The sequence below is a fragment of the Euleptes europaea genome, chromosome 8 (genome assembly GCF_029931775.1).
Source record: "Euleptes europaea isolate rEulEur1 chromosome 8, rEulEur1.hap1, whole genome shotgun sequence".
NCBI lineage: Eukaryota > Metazoa > Chordata > Lepidosauria > Squamata > Sphaerodactylidae > Euleptes > Euleptes europaea.
Window position 1 is genome coordinate 54,193,694 of NC_079319.1, and position 17,212 is coordinate 54,210,905.

General features: G+C 41.1%; 1 protein-coding gene across 1 annotated transcript in view; it reads left to right on the forward strand.

The window, feature by feature from the left end:
• Positions 1-13,837, forward strand: part of SMCHD1 (structural maintenance of chromosomes flexible hinge domain containing 1) — a 79,225-nt gene extending 65,388 nt beyond the window's left edge. The window contains exons 42-48 of the mRNA XM_056854934.1: positions 1,257-1,447; positions 3,451-3,560; positions 4,443-4,513; positions 7,511-7,682; positions 10,218-10,376; positions 11,731-11,839; positions 13,745-13,837. Of these exons, the coding sequence (XP_056710912.1) occupies positions 1,257-1,447; positions 3,451-3,560; positions 4,443-4,513; positions 7,511-7,682; positions 10,218-10,376; positions 11,731-11,839; positions 13,745-13,748 (816 nt within the window). The 3' untranslated portion in view covers positions 13,749-13,837. The remainder of the gene's footprint in view (positions 1-1,256; positions 1,448-3,450; positions 3,561-4,442; positions 4,514-7,510; positions 7,683-10,217; positions 10,377-11,730; positions 11,840-13,744) is intronic.
• The last annotated feature ends 3,375 nt before the right edge of the window (positions 13,838-17,212 follow it).

Consider the following 17,212-nt stretch of genomic DNA (forward strand, 5'->3'; position numbering starts at 1 on the left):
ACTTCACAGTACAAGATCTTGCATATTTACATAAAATAAATACCTTTTTTGCAGTTTGAGTTTTTGTATTGTAATTGTCGCATATATTACACTGCATAAGAACTTGATACAAAGAAAGAGGGGGAAAGAAAAGGGGGATGATAGTCGGGTGTTTACAACAATCCATAACAAGCAAAAGGATATGTTTTGTCTTATAACTTTTCATTCCAATATATAATAAATATCACTTACAGTTCACAAAACTTATTTGTACATGGTGAATTGTTGCAACCTTTGTTGGTGTGTTAATTTAGTTAGTATGGCTAGATTCCAGATACTGTTAATCTAGTCTTTTATAGAAAAGGATTCTGGTTTGTTCAAGTATGCCACAAATAACCATTTTAGCAGCTGTAGGCAGAATAAAGACAGTATCTGAAGCAGCAACCAATCTTTTTAAATATCCTAACACAATTATCTTAGGATCTGGTGGTATATTACTGCTTAATGTATCATTGATAAAGTAAAAAGCTTTTTGCCAAAATAGATTTAAATTCTGGAAATGTCCAGAATACATGGATCAGAACTGCATTTTGCAATACGTTTTATTAGCAGCATTAAAGAACTATAGTAGTTCATTCTTGTAAATGGGAGATGGGTACACACTTCTCCAAGGTCACTTACTAATGCCACTTAAGCAGCCATTAACACTGCAAGGGAAATACCACATTGCTCTGCAAATTGTCGTGTCCACTAATGGATAATGCAAAAAATTGTCTCTGTGGGGGTTACCGCACTTCATTCCCAGCGATGTATTAAGAGTTTGAAAACGTTATAAAAAATACTATTCGCACTTTCTATGTAGTCCCACCGATGTATTAAGAGTTTGAAAACGTTATAAAAAATACTGTTCGCACTTTGTTTGGCCCCTTTAGCTGTGAAGACGTTTTCCAACCATTTATAAGCCGTAGTATCCAAAAACCCTTTTAAAGCGATGTTTTTTATAACATTTTCAAACTCTTAATACATCACTGGGAATATAAAGTGCGGTAACCCCATGTGTTTAATCACTTTCCTGTACAGCGTTTTGTTCCTTTTTAAGCTATGGCAAAGGGGTGGGGGGAGAGATTTTCAGCAGTCCCAGCAAAGATAGCCCTGTCTCAAGGCTGAAGCTGACATCCCAGCCTTCTGTTTGGACTGAAGGTGGAAGAATATTCTTCCCCTGATAGTTGGAAAACTTTGATCCCCTCAAATTAGTTTTTTAAAATTTCATGTACCAGATTGCACACTTAGCACAGATTGAAGAGAATGAAGCAGCAAAGGTTATCTCATGGCATTTGGCAAGTGACATGGACTGTGTAGTCACTCTGACAACTGCTGCTGCTCGTCGTATCTTTGATGAAACTAAGGGCCGGCAGCAAGTATTGCCTCTTGATTCTATTTACAAGAAGAATCTTCCAGACTGGAACAGGTAAAATGTGTTTTTGTTTCTAATTTAAATATGTTTTGATTTCAAGAGCCCGTTTTAATGGACATTTTCAGCTTTGTTTTTTTAGTAAGTTTTTATGTGGCTGAGAAATTGCACTGTCTGCTTCTTTTATCGCTTGACCGCCCAATCCTGTCCATATTTACCCAGTGGGACTTACTGTGTTGTAAATGCATCTAAGATTTGAGTTGATTTTTGCAAATATTCTTCCAAGTAAAAATGTTCACGCTAGTTTCTTACAGAGCTAAGCTAGACAAGGTGGCAGCAGATCCATGTGTTCAAACATAAATCTTTCCATACTATGCAGAAATTGTGCATTTTTGAATGGAGGAATGATGTAAGGGAAAGAGCTAATTGCCTCCCCACCCCAGTGTCCATGGCCCTGTTTAATGTCAGAACCACTGTGACTGCTTGGGCTTTAAGGGATCTGATCGTGGATCCCTAACATCATATGAAGCTTGGCCCTTAAGCATACGGGAACTAGTGATGGCTCAATATTCTCATGCATAGAGGTAGTTACATACCAGTATTGTGTGGTGGTTAAGAGCATTGGAGACCCAGGTTCAATTCCTCACTCATGCCATGGAAGTTCTCTGGGTGACGCTGGGCCAGTCATGCTCAGCCTAACCTACCTCACAGGGTACTTAAATTCTCCTCTTAAATGGAGGAGAGAAGAATGATGTAAGCTGCTTTGGGTCTGCACAGGGGAGAAAGACAGGGCAGTAATGGATTAAATAAATAAAATAAAGTAGTTCATCTTCGTGGCTTCTGTGCAGTCCCACATGGGTAGTGTGCATGCTCAGTACCCATGTGTGCCTGCACAGAGGACCACTCAATGAACAACAGTTATAGGTAAGTGCGACACTGGTTTCTGTGGGCAAAACTGTACAGCAAGTTACTTCGAAAGGTTTCTGTCTCAGATTATTTGTGCAGTAAACATCAAGGGACCAGTATTGTTTTGGGTTTCTGATTTCAACATTGCATTTTAAAAGATGGTGCATTGAGGTCAGATAAGTAGAATTATGTATTAACTTGATTTATACCCTGCCTTTCCCCCCAATGGGGATCCAAAGTGAGGTCGGTTAGGCAGGGTGGGTGTTACTGGTCCCATGAATTTCCATGGCAGTGAGGGGACTCAAACCTGGGTCTCTCAGTTTCTAGTCTGAAACCACTACACCACAAACACTATGTGCCAGGGTTATATTTTAAAATAAACACTGGAATTTGCATAAGCCAAATTCACAGTTTAGAAAAAACTATGTAGCGTACATAATTTGGGGTAATCCTCAAAGGAACTGAAAAAGTTCTCTTCCACAAACTACTGAAAAGAATAGAAGTTGCACAAGAACCGGTTTCGGAGGATTACATCCATGAGATCTGATGGTGACATGTAATGCAACCTAAGAATCAGTTTTTCCTCACGTGGTTCTAGTTAGTATGCTGAGAAAGAGGTCGGCGGCCGGGCGGCTGTCCCTTAAATACATGTGGGAGGGGCTTCAGAACCCCGTCGCCCCAACGTCCTCTCTCCACGCGGTCTCTTGTGCCGCGGGAATTGAAGATCTCACAAGAAGGGCAAGGCCGAGACCTCGCCCCCCCCCCGCGCGAGACCCGCCCCTCCCACGAGACTTTTCTTCCACTCCGGGAGCCCCCCGGGAGGCCACAACACACAACCCACTGATTCAGGTCGCCCTTCTTCTGGTTGCCCATTAGCAGCAGAATGGCCGGATGCTGGCCAAATACTCCATGGCCGGATGTTTAGTAGACAGTCTATGGAGAACGTTACCTCAGAGACAGACAGGTTTATTCTGACTTCTATTCATTAGACAACACAATAAATGTGTTGATACCACTGTGGTATTTCTTTCAGTATCATTTCATATATTTGGTGGCGTTATGTTCTTTAAGGTGCTGCAAGACTCTTGCTGTATTGGCTGCAACAGACTGATACTTCTACCCCTCTGTAACTTCTAAAACTTATTTTCAATCAGGCCTTTACCTCACTTGCGAAACGGAAAGAAATGTTTCAGTCCTCTTGGAAATCCAGTCTTTGCCAGACATTTGCTAACATTTCCAGAACACCAAGAAAACTGCCAGACAGGTAAATGGTCGTGGAGATGGACTTGGAATCATATTACACACAAACCGTCTTAGTGGCAGCATTTTTCTGGCTTTATGTTTTATAATGTAAAAAGATAGAGAGAGAAAAGGCTGACAGTTTTTAAAGGTTTTTTTTAAGTGTTTACTAAAACTATGGAAAGCTGGGGCAAAATAAGTAAACAGAAATGTGACTATTAACACAGTGGTCATCTTTACATGTTGAATGATACAAGTTTCTAATGTTTGCAGTGAAAGGCAAAAATATACCTAATGATTTTTAAATATTTTATGGCAGTTGTTAATAGATAATTAATACCAACAAAGTCTTTGGAAATAGCATGCTCTTTTGGTGAATCGTTTGTGGAGCTCATTGTTAAACCAAATTATTTAGGTAGGATTTTGGCCCATGCTTTCTACTAGCATTTTGAAGAAAACAAGATTATGTAATAACCAAGAGTCCAGTAGCATCTTAAAGACTAACAAAAATATTTTCTGGCAGGATATGAGCTTTCATGAGCCACAGCTCACTTCTTCAGAAAGCTCATACCCTGCCAGAAAATATTTTTGTTAGTCTTTAAGGTGCTACTGGACTCTTGGTCTTTTCTACCACTGCAATCAGACTAACACGGCTACCCACTATGTAATAACCACTTCAAAATTTCATTCATTACTATACCTTATGCTTGATAATGTTATATTCATCACAGTTGTTCCCATCTTGTATTCTGGGGAAAATTTTATCGATTCTTGTTTGAAATTCTAAGGTTTTAACGAACTATCATGTCAAGATGTCATGTACTGATGTGAATGTGAAAAGTAGATTACACAATGGTTGATTGTATGATATTTTATTGAAATCTCACTGTTTAATTTGACTTTGTAGTGTTTGGATTAATCTTAGGAGACACCATTATTGTTGACAGTTTGGATGCTGCCAATCATTACAGAAAAGAGGTATGTATGTATTACAACTTCAGATGGGTTTGTTTGTGCTTGTCTAATTGTGCAAGGGACTGAGAACAGGATTCAGTCATACACAAAATATAATGGTCTCCATCTGAAAGCCTCATGGGGCTTGCTGAATTTTATGCAGGTTCTTACAGTGTTTTAGAGGTTGTCTAGGAGTTTTAAGTGCTGGAAAATAATGTTTTGCATTTAGAAAAAAAAGTCATAATTTAAATCTGTTGAGAATATATGTCATGCCTAGCCATCTTCAGAAATAGTTCAATCATTTCTTTGTATTTTCCAAGCTTTGGATTCATGGCCAGATTTATACTTACTTTTTTAGCATTCTGACCTAGAGAGAAATGCTTATGTCTAGTCAAAAATATAGAGCTTCCAATTTCTGTAGGTAATGATGTAGATAACGAATAAACTACTTACATATATAACCATGTCAGTCTGTTGCAGCCAAAATCTTGTGGCAACAGAAGACTAAAAAATGTATTGTGGCATAACTTTTATGAGCCCAGGTCCCCTTTGTGATATATCCCCTTTTTATGTAGTGATGAACACCATGGGCAGGTACAGTATAAGCTTGCTAAGGAATGGGCTAGTTCATGTCGTGAATCCCTTTAAGTTTGACAGGGAGACTGGTGGAATGTTCATTGGGTAAACATTTTAGCCATGGTCCACATCAGGGCTTTAAATTCGTACACACTCTTGACAGCTAATATATATGGTATGGACCTTCGGCTGTCTGATGCTCTGTTCATAGTACGGATTGGGAGGATACCTCAGCCCCTCTGGAAGGTTCCTTTTCTAAGACAACAAAAGTTAGGAATTGAATGGCAACTTGTTTCAAGAGTTTCTGTCTTTCAAGCCAATGTGTTTTCTTCCTCTGATGAGACAAAGGTTCTAGAGCTTGACAACCAATGTGCATTCCTCCTGAAAATCCCAGTAAACCAGTCTACTTCTGTCAGTGTTTCAATATTAAAAAGCATTTTAAAATAAAGTATATAAAATAAACAGTTCAATAAAAACATAGACATAAAATATTCCTCTTGGTCTGGAGACCAAGTCCTATGAGGAAAGGTTGAAGGAGCTGGGTATGTTTAGCCTGGAGAGGAGAACACTGAGGGGTGATAAGATAACTATCTTCAAGTACTTGAAGGGTTGTCATATAGAGGATGGTGCCAAGTTGTTTTCTGTTACCCCAGAAGGTCAGACCAGAACCAACAGTTTGAAATTAAATCAAAAGAGTTTCTGTCTAAACATTAGGAAGAACTTTCTACCAGTCAGAGCGGTTCCTCGGTGGAACAGGCTTCCTCGGGAGGTGGTGAGCTCTCTTTCCCTGGAGGTTTTTAAGCAGAGGCTTGATGGCCATCTGTCAGCAGTGCTGATTCTATGACCTTAGGCAGATCATGAGAGGGAGGGCATCTTGGCCATCTTTTGGGCATAGAGTAGTGGTCACTGGGGTGTGTGGGGGGGAGGTAGTTGTGAATTTCCTGCATTGTGCAGGGGGTTGGACTAGATGACCCTGGTGGCCCCTTCCAACTCGATGATTCTATGATTCTGTTCTATGATTCTTGTGTAATGTCCCTTTAAAAGGAGAAGTCTCCCAGTACAGGTGTAAAGTATTTATTACCCAAGTGTTTTGTGGGCAGCCAGCTGTTAGTTGTTTTCAGAATCTCTGTGCAGCCTTCTTCGAGGAGGCTTTTGGAGATGTTAATAAACTGCCCCGTGGTGCAGAGTGTTAAGCTGCAGTACTGCAGTCAAAAGCTCTGCTCACGACCTGAGTTCGATCCCAACGGAAGTTGGTTTCAGGTAGCCGGCTCAAGGTTGACTCAGCCTTCCATCCTCCCGAGGTCGGTGAAATGAGTACCCAGCTTGCTGGGGGTAAAGGGAAGATGACTGGGGAAGGCACTGGCAAACCACCCCGCAAACAAAGTCTGCCTTGGAAACGTCGGGATGGGACGTCACCCCATGGGTCAGGAATGACCCGGTGCTTGCACAGGGGACCTTTACCTTTTTAATAAACTGTTTGCTGTGTAGGATGTCTGAATATCTCATGAATATCCTCTACTCCTTCATCTGATATAAAAATATTATACCTCTAATGGGCATATGGCGTCCTGCCATCAGACCTTCCCATGGTGCTACAAGGTGGCTTCACCTGATGTACCCTTTGGCAGAAATGTTTTACAGTTATAACTAACTTATCTTCAGGGCTTTGTCTTGGATAACTGCCTTTGGAAATATCAGTGTTTCAAGGATGTCCTCCTAGTCCTGGTTGAGAGAAAGAGATTTTGTTCACCATCCTAAGAATACTTCCCTGGGTAATAAGCCCCACTGAATAAAATGGGACATTTTCAAGAAGGCCTGCTTAGGATTTCTCCCAGCGCCATCCTAAGCAGAATTGCATCCTTCTAAATCAATTAAAGTCCGTGGGTTTAGGAGGATGTAACTCTGTTTAGGATTACACCGTCAGTCTCCCTCCTGAAAATTGCTCCTCTGTTTCTGTTTCCTGTTGTCCCGGAGAAAGAACGTTCTGGCTGGGATCCAGGGATGTGCAAGTGAAAGCATGAATGGGTTTCATGCAGTTTTGCTGGTGCAAGATCTTGTTCAACACCTAGCACTTTCCTCCCTAACTATTATATTGTCCAGAAACTGGTCACACACAACATCTTGCAGCAGCAAAAATGCAACTTGGGTATACAGTAAGTTTGATTTAGTGCAATCAACAACTGTGCTCTTTTTCTTGTATTTCCACTTGCACAAAAACTCTAGTGCATGCAGAAATTTTGCTCTGGATCCAACCCCCCTGACTTAAAGTCTTGGAGGTATGAAAAAAACTTTCCAGTTTTCCCTGTTCGAGGGATGTATAACCAAGCTGTAACTTTTAAGTAAATTTGTTGATTTAAGACTTTCCACATAATAAATATTATTTGTAATCTAATATAATCCATATTATATATCAAATATTATTTCTGTTTACTTTTGTTTACATAGGTTGTTAAAATTGCATATTGCCCAACTTTACTGACAAGAGAAGGAGACAGAATTCGCAGCAATGGAAAATTTGGAGGCCTTCAGAATAAAGCTCCTTCAATGGATAAACTTAGAGGAATGGTATTTGCAGCACCTCTGCCACAAAATTACAACTGTCTCTCTGCACAGACAGGTATGCTCAGAACATAATATATGAAATCTGTTATAGAACTTGTAGCTTTTGCTACACCTAAAATTTATTTAGAATATTTTAACTAAAATGTGTTCATATGTTATTAGTTAAGTCTTCCTCATGCATCTAATGGCAATAGACACTTGAACCCTGTAGCTTTTTGACATCTGTTTGGATTTGAGCTCCTACCCTTCTGTAAAGACAAATGGATTGGACAAATGTTTAATGTTATCACAACTTTTGCAGATCTTATGTAACAAATCTTGGTATTACCTTATTGCAAGGGTGCTGTTATCCGGCCCATAAGCCGAGGCAGCCCACCCCCATTTCCGATTCTGGGCTGCGGGGACCTTCCAATCCACGGCACTTGCCGGCTGGGACCTCCACATGGAGGTTTGAGCCCACAGGGAGCGGGGATTGGAAGGCACGGGCTCCAGCCCAGCATGTAGATCACCCTCCCTGCTGAAGTTGGGGGCTGTGGGGGAGGGCAATGTTCATGCTGGACTTGCCAGATGAGGAAGCCACCCTCTGTGGGCTCGCCAGCCAAGGAAGCCACCCCCCCTCCCCATCTGGGCTGGTGAGGCCACTATGGGCTCACCAGCCGAGGCAAACAACCCCCTCCCCCAGTTCCAATCTGGGCTGGCGAGCTTGCTGGAGGCTGGTACACATGGCCGATCTGGGCTGGTATACATGGCCCACCCCAACCAAATGATATTTTTGTGATATCCGGCCCTCGTAACAAATTAATTCAACCCCTCTGCCTTATTGGTTTCCAGTTGTTTTATTTTTGTACCATACAAAATTTCTGCATGTAATTTAATAAATTTTTGAATGGTTTTAGATATTTAGGGAAAATGCATCAGCATCCATTCTTAGATTCTGTGATCATTATGGCTATGGTTCATTTGTTCAGCTCCATGTCCTTTGACAGATTGGATAATGTTCAGCACTCCAGTTTGTGCAACTGTGCATGTGTTATTCCAGAGCAGCAGAATAGTCTGCCAGTTGCCTCCTCTTGTGATTATAAAAAGTGCTTATGCCTTTAGGAATATGGGCTGTAATTGATGTTCTTAAGTTGGGATCCTGTGAGAAACTGAGGAAGAATAAACTGTTGTGAAATCCATTTCTCCTCCTTCCCACACAGAGCAAAACTACTGAGCTGTAGGGCTAGATGAGTAGCTTTCAGCTCACCTGATCCTGCAGATAGTGCAGTTGCCCTGTAGTGCAGACTACTTTGTTCCAGGGATACATAAACATGAAGCTGTTAAGTCTAGTCTCAAGCCTGAGTGATAAAGGGCAGGGAGGGGTGCTATTTTCATTTTCCATTCCTACACAGGATGGAAGAGTTTGGGGGGGGGATGGGGGGGATATACACCTCAAACTGAATTTCATTCTCTCCTATCATTCCAGGACTCTAGCAGCTGTTAGGAGCTTATGGAAGATTTACTATCCTAAATATCACACTCTCCCCAACTTTTAGCTTCACAGTCCTTAAGAGTAGCATTTTGGTCTTGTGAAGGGAGGAATTAGAATTGGGGGATGTGTACCAGTCTGGTGTGGTTAAGAGCCATGGTTTGGAGTGGTGGAGTCTGATCTGGAGACCGGGTTTGAGTCCCCACTCCTCCACATGAGTGGCGGAGGCTAATCTAGTGAACTGGATTTGTTTCCCCACTCCTACTCACGAAGCCAGCTGGGTGACCTTGGACAAGTCACAGCTCTGTTAGAGCTCTCTCAGCTCCACCTACCTCACAGGGTGTCTGTTGTGGGGAGTGGAAGGGAAGGTGATTATAAGCCAGTTTGAGTCTCCCTTAAGTGGTAGAGAAAGTCGGCATATTAAAAAAAACTGTTCTTCTTCTACCTCATGCTATGCATCCTACATCCTTAATGCCCACCCCCCACCCCCGGCCAGGCTACAAGGAGCCCAATTCCTCCTTCCCACCTACTTTCCTTTTTCCTCCTAATGTGACAGCTGCCTCCTCGTTATTCCAGGCCTCCTGAAGGGCAATGAAAATTGCTCAGTCCTTGTTGTGTATTGTTAGATGGATGGTGGTGGGATCTGGGATCTTTTTAATTATAAATCATTATTTTTGCATGCCTAGGGAGTCCCCTGAATATACAGGACTCCCCACCACTTAATTTTCTTACAGAGGAATCAGACCATCATGTTTGCTATTAGGAGGAGGAATGAGGGTACATCATCATCAAGTCTTTGATGAGGGGACATGAATGTCTTCTACCCTGTGATGTTAGGGCTAACAATAATTTTCCCATTATGTATAGTTTACATGTACAGGAAATATATGGGAAATAAAAAGCAAAATCATTGTTCATTTGACACAGGTGATAGAGTAAATACTTTATACATCTTTTTGCTACAAGGATATGATACCCATGTAAGAAAATATTGTCTATGAAGTGGTTTTTAAGAGACCACAGAAAGTTTTCTGTTATTTACCATTGTTCTTAAGCTGTTTGTTCTAGAGTAGAAATAGCTTACAATGTGCAATTACATTCAAATGTTCTTTTGCCTGTTAGAACTCCTTCAGCAGTACCATTCAGCATTTGTCAGACTTAATAAAGTCCATGCAGAACTTAAAGAGCACGAGCAGTCATCAAATACTCCAGATATGCAAAAAAAGAGAAGAGAACTTGCAGAGCAAGAGACGAATCTTAAGTTAATAGAGGAGAAAATAGGTATGTCACGTATTCACTCATACGTCACGAAGGCAAAAAGTTAACAAATGTAAATATACTTCTTTTAACTGTGCTACTTCTCGTGCCTCAGGCAAAATTAATTATAGAATTCATTAATGCATTCTGATTTTATCTTTGTTTATTGTGTTTTCTACATTTAGTTTGTTCTTCAGCCATCCAGTTCTCATGGTAGCAAACATTATAATCATAAAATGCACAAAAAAACCCAAAAACAAAAGTATATTTTTAAGTCATCCAGCAAAAACGTATAAAACATGCATTTTAAAAATATTACATTTCTATTAGCTTTTATTGGCTTTCAATAAAAACAAATATATAGCAAAATAGTGACTTCCTGTATTCTTCTTTCTGTAATGACTAAGAGCATTTCCTTGAATGTACAAAATGTCTAAATGTCTATTTTCCAAAAAACCTTGACTATAGTGCAACAGATTTTCTCACTTTATATGTGTGCGCATGGGAGCGACCTGGATAGCCCCAGGCTAGCCTGATCTCGTCAGATCTCAGAAGCTAGGCAGGGCCAGGCCTGGTTAGTATTTGGATGGGCAGCCTTCAGGGAATGTGTGTGTGATGTTACACGTCTTACCTGTAATGCATTTGTGATGTTACATGTCTTGCCTGTAATTATCTTTCCAACTATTTGTAAAGATCACAAACCGGTCCCTGCCTCACCACCACCACCCAAAATAGCAAGGATCAAGGTGTGTGTGTGTTTTTTTTAATATAACCGGTCAACAGGGAGTCACTGCATCTTAGTGAGTAGAGGGTCAGAATGTGTCTCTCTTGTCCTTGGTTCAAACACCTACTTGGCCATGAAGCTCACTGGATGATCTTGGGCTGGGCCCCATCCTCCCCGTTCAGCCTTATCTACCTCATGGGGTTGTTGTGAGGATAAAATGGAGGACTTGAGAATTGTATAAACCGCTTAGAGATCCCGGGAGGAAAGAAAGGATAAAAATGTAGTAGAAAGGCAGACAGTGGTAGGGAACAGTGCACAGGCTTGAGCCTCTCAGCCAGGGAGGGCGTGGAGTTCAACTTGTTAAGGGAAGTAAGCGACATGTTGCTTGCATCTTTTCAGTCTGGAGTCTAAAAGGGATGGAGCTTGGGGTTCAGGCTATACACAGAGTGGAATAAAAGTTTTTTCCTCTGAGTCCAATTTCATCCACACACACTGCATCAGGTATTACTGGTCATAATATTCCTAAAATTGCAGAAAAATTTTGTGGGCTGCAAAATCTTGTAAAATCTAATTGATATTTATGCATTTGAGCTTTTATTTCTGAATGTATAATTACTAGCATTAAAATAGCATCCATATTTGTGATCGTTACAGGTATGACCCCAACAGGCTGTTGCACCAAATCACCACTGCGACCGGAAGCGCTTGATGTGAATGACGGTCCCAGTCCTCCAAAAAGAATGCGGAGAGAAATAGAAAAAAGGTTAGTTAATTTGATCTGTACTTGAACTCAAATAAAAAGCTGCTCTTTTATTTTTGGGTGCTTTCTTTGGCATGAATTTTCAGGTATAGTGTCAGCAATGAAGTCATGGCAATTCTGCATTATATTATTCATAAAATATATATTAAGCCTTTAGGAATGTATTACTGCTTGGATGACTACGCAGTCATTTTAGCTGTTATAACATCCATGGATTGATATCCGGGTCCATAATACTGTGATACCCTTCTCCAGTATTCTGTCTTATATTCTTTATAGTTGTACTGTGCCAGTGATAGTGCAGGCATAAACATAATTACAGCTCTATGCACTGCCAGCATTAAAGCCAACAGCATGATGCCATTAGAAACAAAAACCCAAAACAAAACCAGTGCTCTCACTCCCTGCACAGCCCCGGAAACTCTGCTGCCACCCATTAATGGCATTGTCACTTGCTGAAGGTGGCTTCTGCAGATGCACGCATAGTTTTCACCAGCCAAAACATGGCAACAGTGGGGATGTCACGATGACTGGTGTACTTCCACTCCTCCCTTACAATGAGACATGAGCATGCTCCCATGGATGTTTGTCTCTTCAGTTGGAGTCTTGCATAGCCTAGCAGTCAGAGGTTTGTGTCTAGAATATAGAAACTTCCCAGAAGAAGAGTCCACACTGACAACATTAATGATATTACATTCACTCTCACACACACACACATATACACACACAATGTTATGATGGAAAACTTTTCTTGCAAGAGAGAGGGAAGGGAGTCAAAAGATAAGGAACGAATAAAAGCTGTCTGTTAACTCAGTGGAACAGAGCAGAGTGGTGGAAAATGGGATGTGAGTTTGGGGCCTCCATAAGACAGAACTCACCTTGAAGGTTCTTTTTGAAATGCAGGATATAAATATTTTAATATTTTAGGTAGAAAAAGAAGCAATGGGACTGAAACTCCAGACATCGTATTTACATAGCAACCCCCTCAACCACACAGCCACAAGAACAGACACAGGCCCAGGATGAGGCCTTTGTAGACTACCATGAACATTCCACCTTTCACCCATCCAGACATGTCAGTTAATTAGTACCAAAAGGGCCCTGTGTGCAGCCATCGCTCATGAGGGCCTAGCATGTAAGACTATCCCAGATTCCATACCTGGCTACTAGCATGTAAGACTATCCCAGATTCCATACCTGGCTACATTCCCCCAGAGGAAAGGCTGCCCAAAGGCATGCACATGTCTGAAAGTAGTCAGTAAAGTGACTAGCATGTGGACCATTACCCTTACGTGTCCCAGAATACCTTCCATTTTGCCCAGTCCCCTTCATTCCATTCCGCTACACAGAGGCAGCATGGTAAGAGCCCCTGTGGTGCAGTGTTAAGTCTGTGGAAGCCAAGTTTCAGATGTAAACTCAGCCTTGAAGCCATGGACCCAGCTGAGTCTTTCCCTTGGATCTGTCACTCGCATAGGATGACAGAATAGTGGCGGGTTTAACCAGGTATGCTGCTGTGAGCTCCTTGGAAGAAGGGCTGGATAAAAATGTGGGCTAGCGTGGGTTTCCAGGTGCCCCTCTTCCTCATTATGCCCCCCTCAATTCCACTCCGTCTTCCTGTCAAAATACCAACTCAGGGAGCCCCCTGCTGGCACAAGGTGTCACTGCAGTGAAGGCTTTTCTGCCCATGCAGCATTGTGCTCCTCGATTGTATTGGGATTTGGCAACACTTATCCCCTCAGCAGATGTAAATGGAGAATGGGATTGTTTTGGTGATCCTTTAACAACAGTCTTAATTTATTCTTATAACCAACAGAATGTAAGATCTATAGGGGGGAAAGGTGAAAAATTGGCCTTTAAGCTGATAACGATTTCTGTATCTAGAATGACTTGTTCTTATTTTTATTGCAGTTAAGTAGAATGGGTCTCATCTTCTCCCACAAAGAGGCAGCAGCAAACCACAAACGTTACATCTGAAGTTAATGGATCATCCAGAAAAAAGAAGCTAAACAGTCAGATTGCTTACAAAGGACCTGTATATTGAAATATGCAAAAGCAAAACAAAAAAAATATTGTTTTTACTGTCATTAATACTTTTATACTGATTAAAGAGAAACGTTTTGTTGTAGTAACAATCATTTCAGTTAGCATAATTTTGTATAGCTTTTTATTTTTGTTGTTCAGCAGTTATTAGACTGTACAATGTGCAAATATAGAAGTTTCATTTATGAGCAATTTGAAAATTTTGCAATAAATAATGAAATGTGAAAAGTCTTGTTAGTACAATAGAATCTTTTAATGTAGATTTCTGAAAATATAACCGTTTCTCAATTTTATAACGGTACTTTTGTGGAAGATTCCATTTTAAACTGTCCTATATTTAGCAAGGGAAAACATAGGATCATAGAGTTGGAAGGGGCCATGCAGGCCATCTAGTCCACCCCCTACTCAAATGCAGGATCATCCTAAATCACAAAATATAAGATTTAATTTAGAAATATTCTGGATCCACATGTAAATTGCTTTAAGCATTGTCTCCACATAAACTATAGAGTCTATCTAAAGAGTTGAAGATAAGAATGTGTGCAGTTTGAAGACTGATAGACAAATTGCCCTCTGTCACATACTTTTACATACTTGCTGTCTATAATCAGTAGGAGGCAGAGGTTTTTTTACTACGTTTTTACTGCAGCCTATGAGTGATTATCATCCCTCTCAGCACAGCTCCAGTTCTGGCACAATCAGGACAGACATTAGGCTTGAGGAGATCACTGGTCAGCACCACCCTAAGGGAAAAATTGGGGACATTCTTAACCTTGACAAGGTTCCCTCAGATGTCAAACTTGGGTGGATCCATTTCTTTTCCTAGTCTTACAAATATTCATAGAACTATAATCAATAAGAGTGTAATTTTCTCCCCTATCCCACTGGAATGAAATTCTCAGGGATTAATACCTATCACTCATGAGATGCTTCTTGCTGCATTTCAGATTGAAAGAAAGCACCCCTATTTTTTTAAGTTATTAAATTTCTGTCCTGCAGAACAGGCCCAGGGAGGTGTGGTAATCTAAGAAAACAAGTAATATGGCACAGTGGGCAAAAATAATCTATAACTTTTAAATGTCTTTGAGCAAGCACCGCATCTAGCAAGAGTGTAGAGCAGGGTTCCCCAGTATGGTGCCCATGGGTGCCCTGCCACCTGCCAGCACCTTTCCTGGCACCCACCAAAAAATTTTTTAGAAAGTGGGCCAAGTGGGGCTTTTTGAGTGTTTGATGTTTGCAGTATAACACAGACAGTGGTGTTATGTAAAGAATCATTATTATCTTAGAAACCGTGTCTGGCAGTATCTGTCTTCATTCTGCAGACATCTAATGCTCTTATCAAAAGTAAAAGTGCATTAGACGTCTGCAAAATGAAGACCGATAACTGACAGATACAATTTCTAAGATAGCTCAATAAGTGTAATTTTTGGGTACATGCAAGAAAAATATTTTAAAATAATCTGTTAATTTTGAAGGACATCTCTTTAAACAGAGCTTCTGCTTGAAATTTTGAAGACCTACTGTCAGAGTTATGGACAACCTTATTCCCTGGTATTTTGTGGTTGGCTCCACCTCCCCCATTAATCAGAGAAAGCAGCAAACTGTTTTGCTACTCTGTCTGCTACTTACAGCTAAACTCGATGAGACACTGGAATCTTCTGCAGTGTTTAACTTTAGATCAAAGCAGATACTGGAAAAGTGAAGAGGTGTTGAGAAACAGGAATTAACACTCCCCCCAATGTTGCTTTATGATGGAATAGGCAGCATCTGGTGTACAAAGAAGAAGACGACCCTGCAGGGGCAGCACTAAGGCAGACAGGATAGTGGGGGTCTGCTGTTGGAGGTCTGCTATCGACCACCAAATCAGGCAGAGGACTTAGATGAGACACTCCTAGACCAGATTATAAAGTTCTCAAAGAGACAGGACACAGTGGTCATGGGAGATTTCAATTACCCAGATATCTGTTGGAAGTCCAACTCTGCTAAAAATTCAGGATCCAATAAATTCCTGACTTGTCTTGCTGACAACTAAATTTTCCAGAAAGTGGAGATGGAAACAAGAGGGTCTGCTATCTTGGACTTGATTCTCACCAACAGGGAAGAATTGGTTGATGAGGTTAAAGTAGTTGGTACCCTGGGTAGTAGTGACCATGTAATTTTGGAATATACTATCTTGGGGAAAGGAAAAGGTGTATGTAGTCAGATATAGGTTGGACTTTAGGAGAGCAAATTTTAACAACTTAAACTTATGCTGGGTAGAATCCCATGGTCAGAAATACTCAAGGAGAAGGGAGTTCAAGAGGGGTGGGAATTATTCCTATGAGAAGGAAAAATGGGAGGAGCCTAAAGAGGCCAGGATGGCTCCATAAACAGCTTTTTAAAGATTTGAGAAATAAAAAGATTCATTTAGGAAGTGGAAGGAGAGCTTTCTAACCAAGGATAAATATAAACATAACCAGTGCTTGTAGGAAGAGTGCTAGGAAAGCTAAAGCTCAGTATGAGCTTAGGCTAGTGAGAGATGCTCTCGCAACAAAAAAGGGTTCTTTTCCTATGTTCAGAGTAAGAATAAGAACAAGGATATCATAAGCCCATTTGGGGACTGGAAAGTGAAATTGTAACGAGATGAAGAGAGGGCAGAACTGCTCAGTTCCTACTTTTCCTCAATCTTGTGAGGGAAATGGTGCTCAGCATGGCAAAAACAGAACACATGATGAGGGAAGGGAGTTGCAGCCTATGACTGGCATAGAGGTAGTATATAAACACCTACTTTTTTGGTGATGGTATCGCTTTACTCTGCTCTGGTTAGACTTCACCTAGAGTATTCTGTTCAGTTTTGGGCACCACAATTTAAGAAGAATGTAGACAAGCTGGAAAGTGACCAGAAGAGGGCAACAAAGATGGTGGAGGGGTCTGAAGACCAAGTCCTATGAGGAAAGGTTGAAGAAGCTGGGTATGTTTAGCCTGGAGAGGAGAAGACTGAGGGGGGATATGATAACCATCTTCAGGTACTTGAAGGCTGTCACATAGAGGATGGTGCTGGGTTGTTTTCTGTTGCCCCAGAAGGTTGGACCAGAACCAATGGGTTGGAATGAAATCAAAAGAGTTTCCAGCTAAACATTAGGAAGAACTTTCTAACAGAGCGGTTCCTCAGTGGAATGGGCTTCCTTGGGAGGTGGTGGGCTCTCCTTCCCTGGAGGTTTTAAAGAAAAGACTAGATAGCCATCTGTCAGCAATGCTGATTCTATGACCTTAGGCAGATTATGAGAGGGAGGGCAGGAAGGTTTGCATCAGTGTTTGGCTCTCGTGGCACTTTCTTGCACGCCCAGGGTAGTGCTG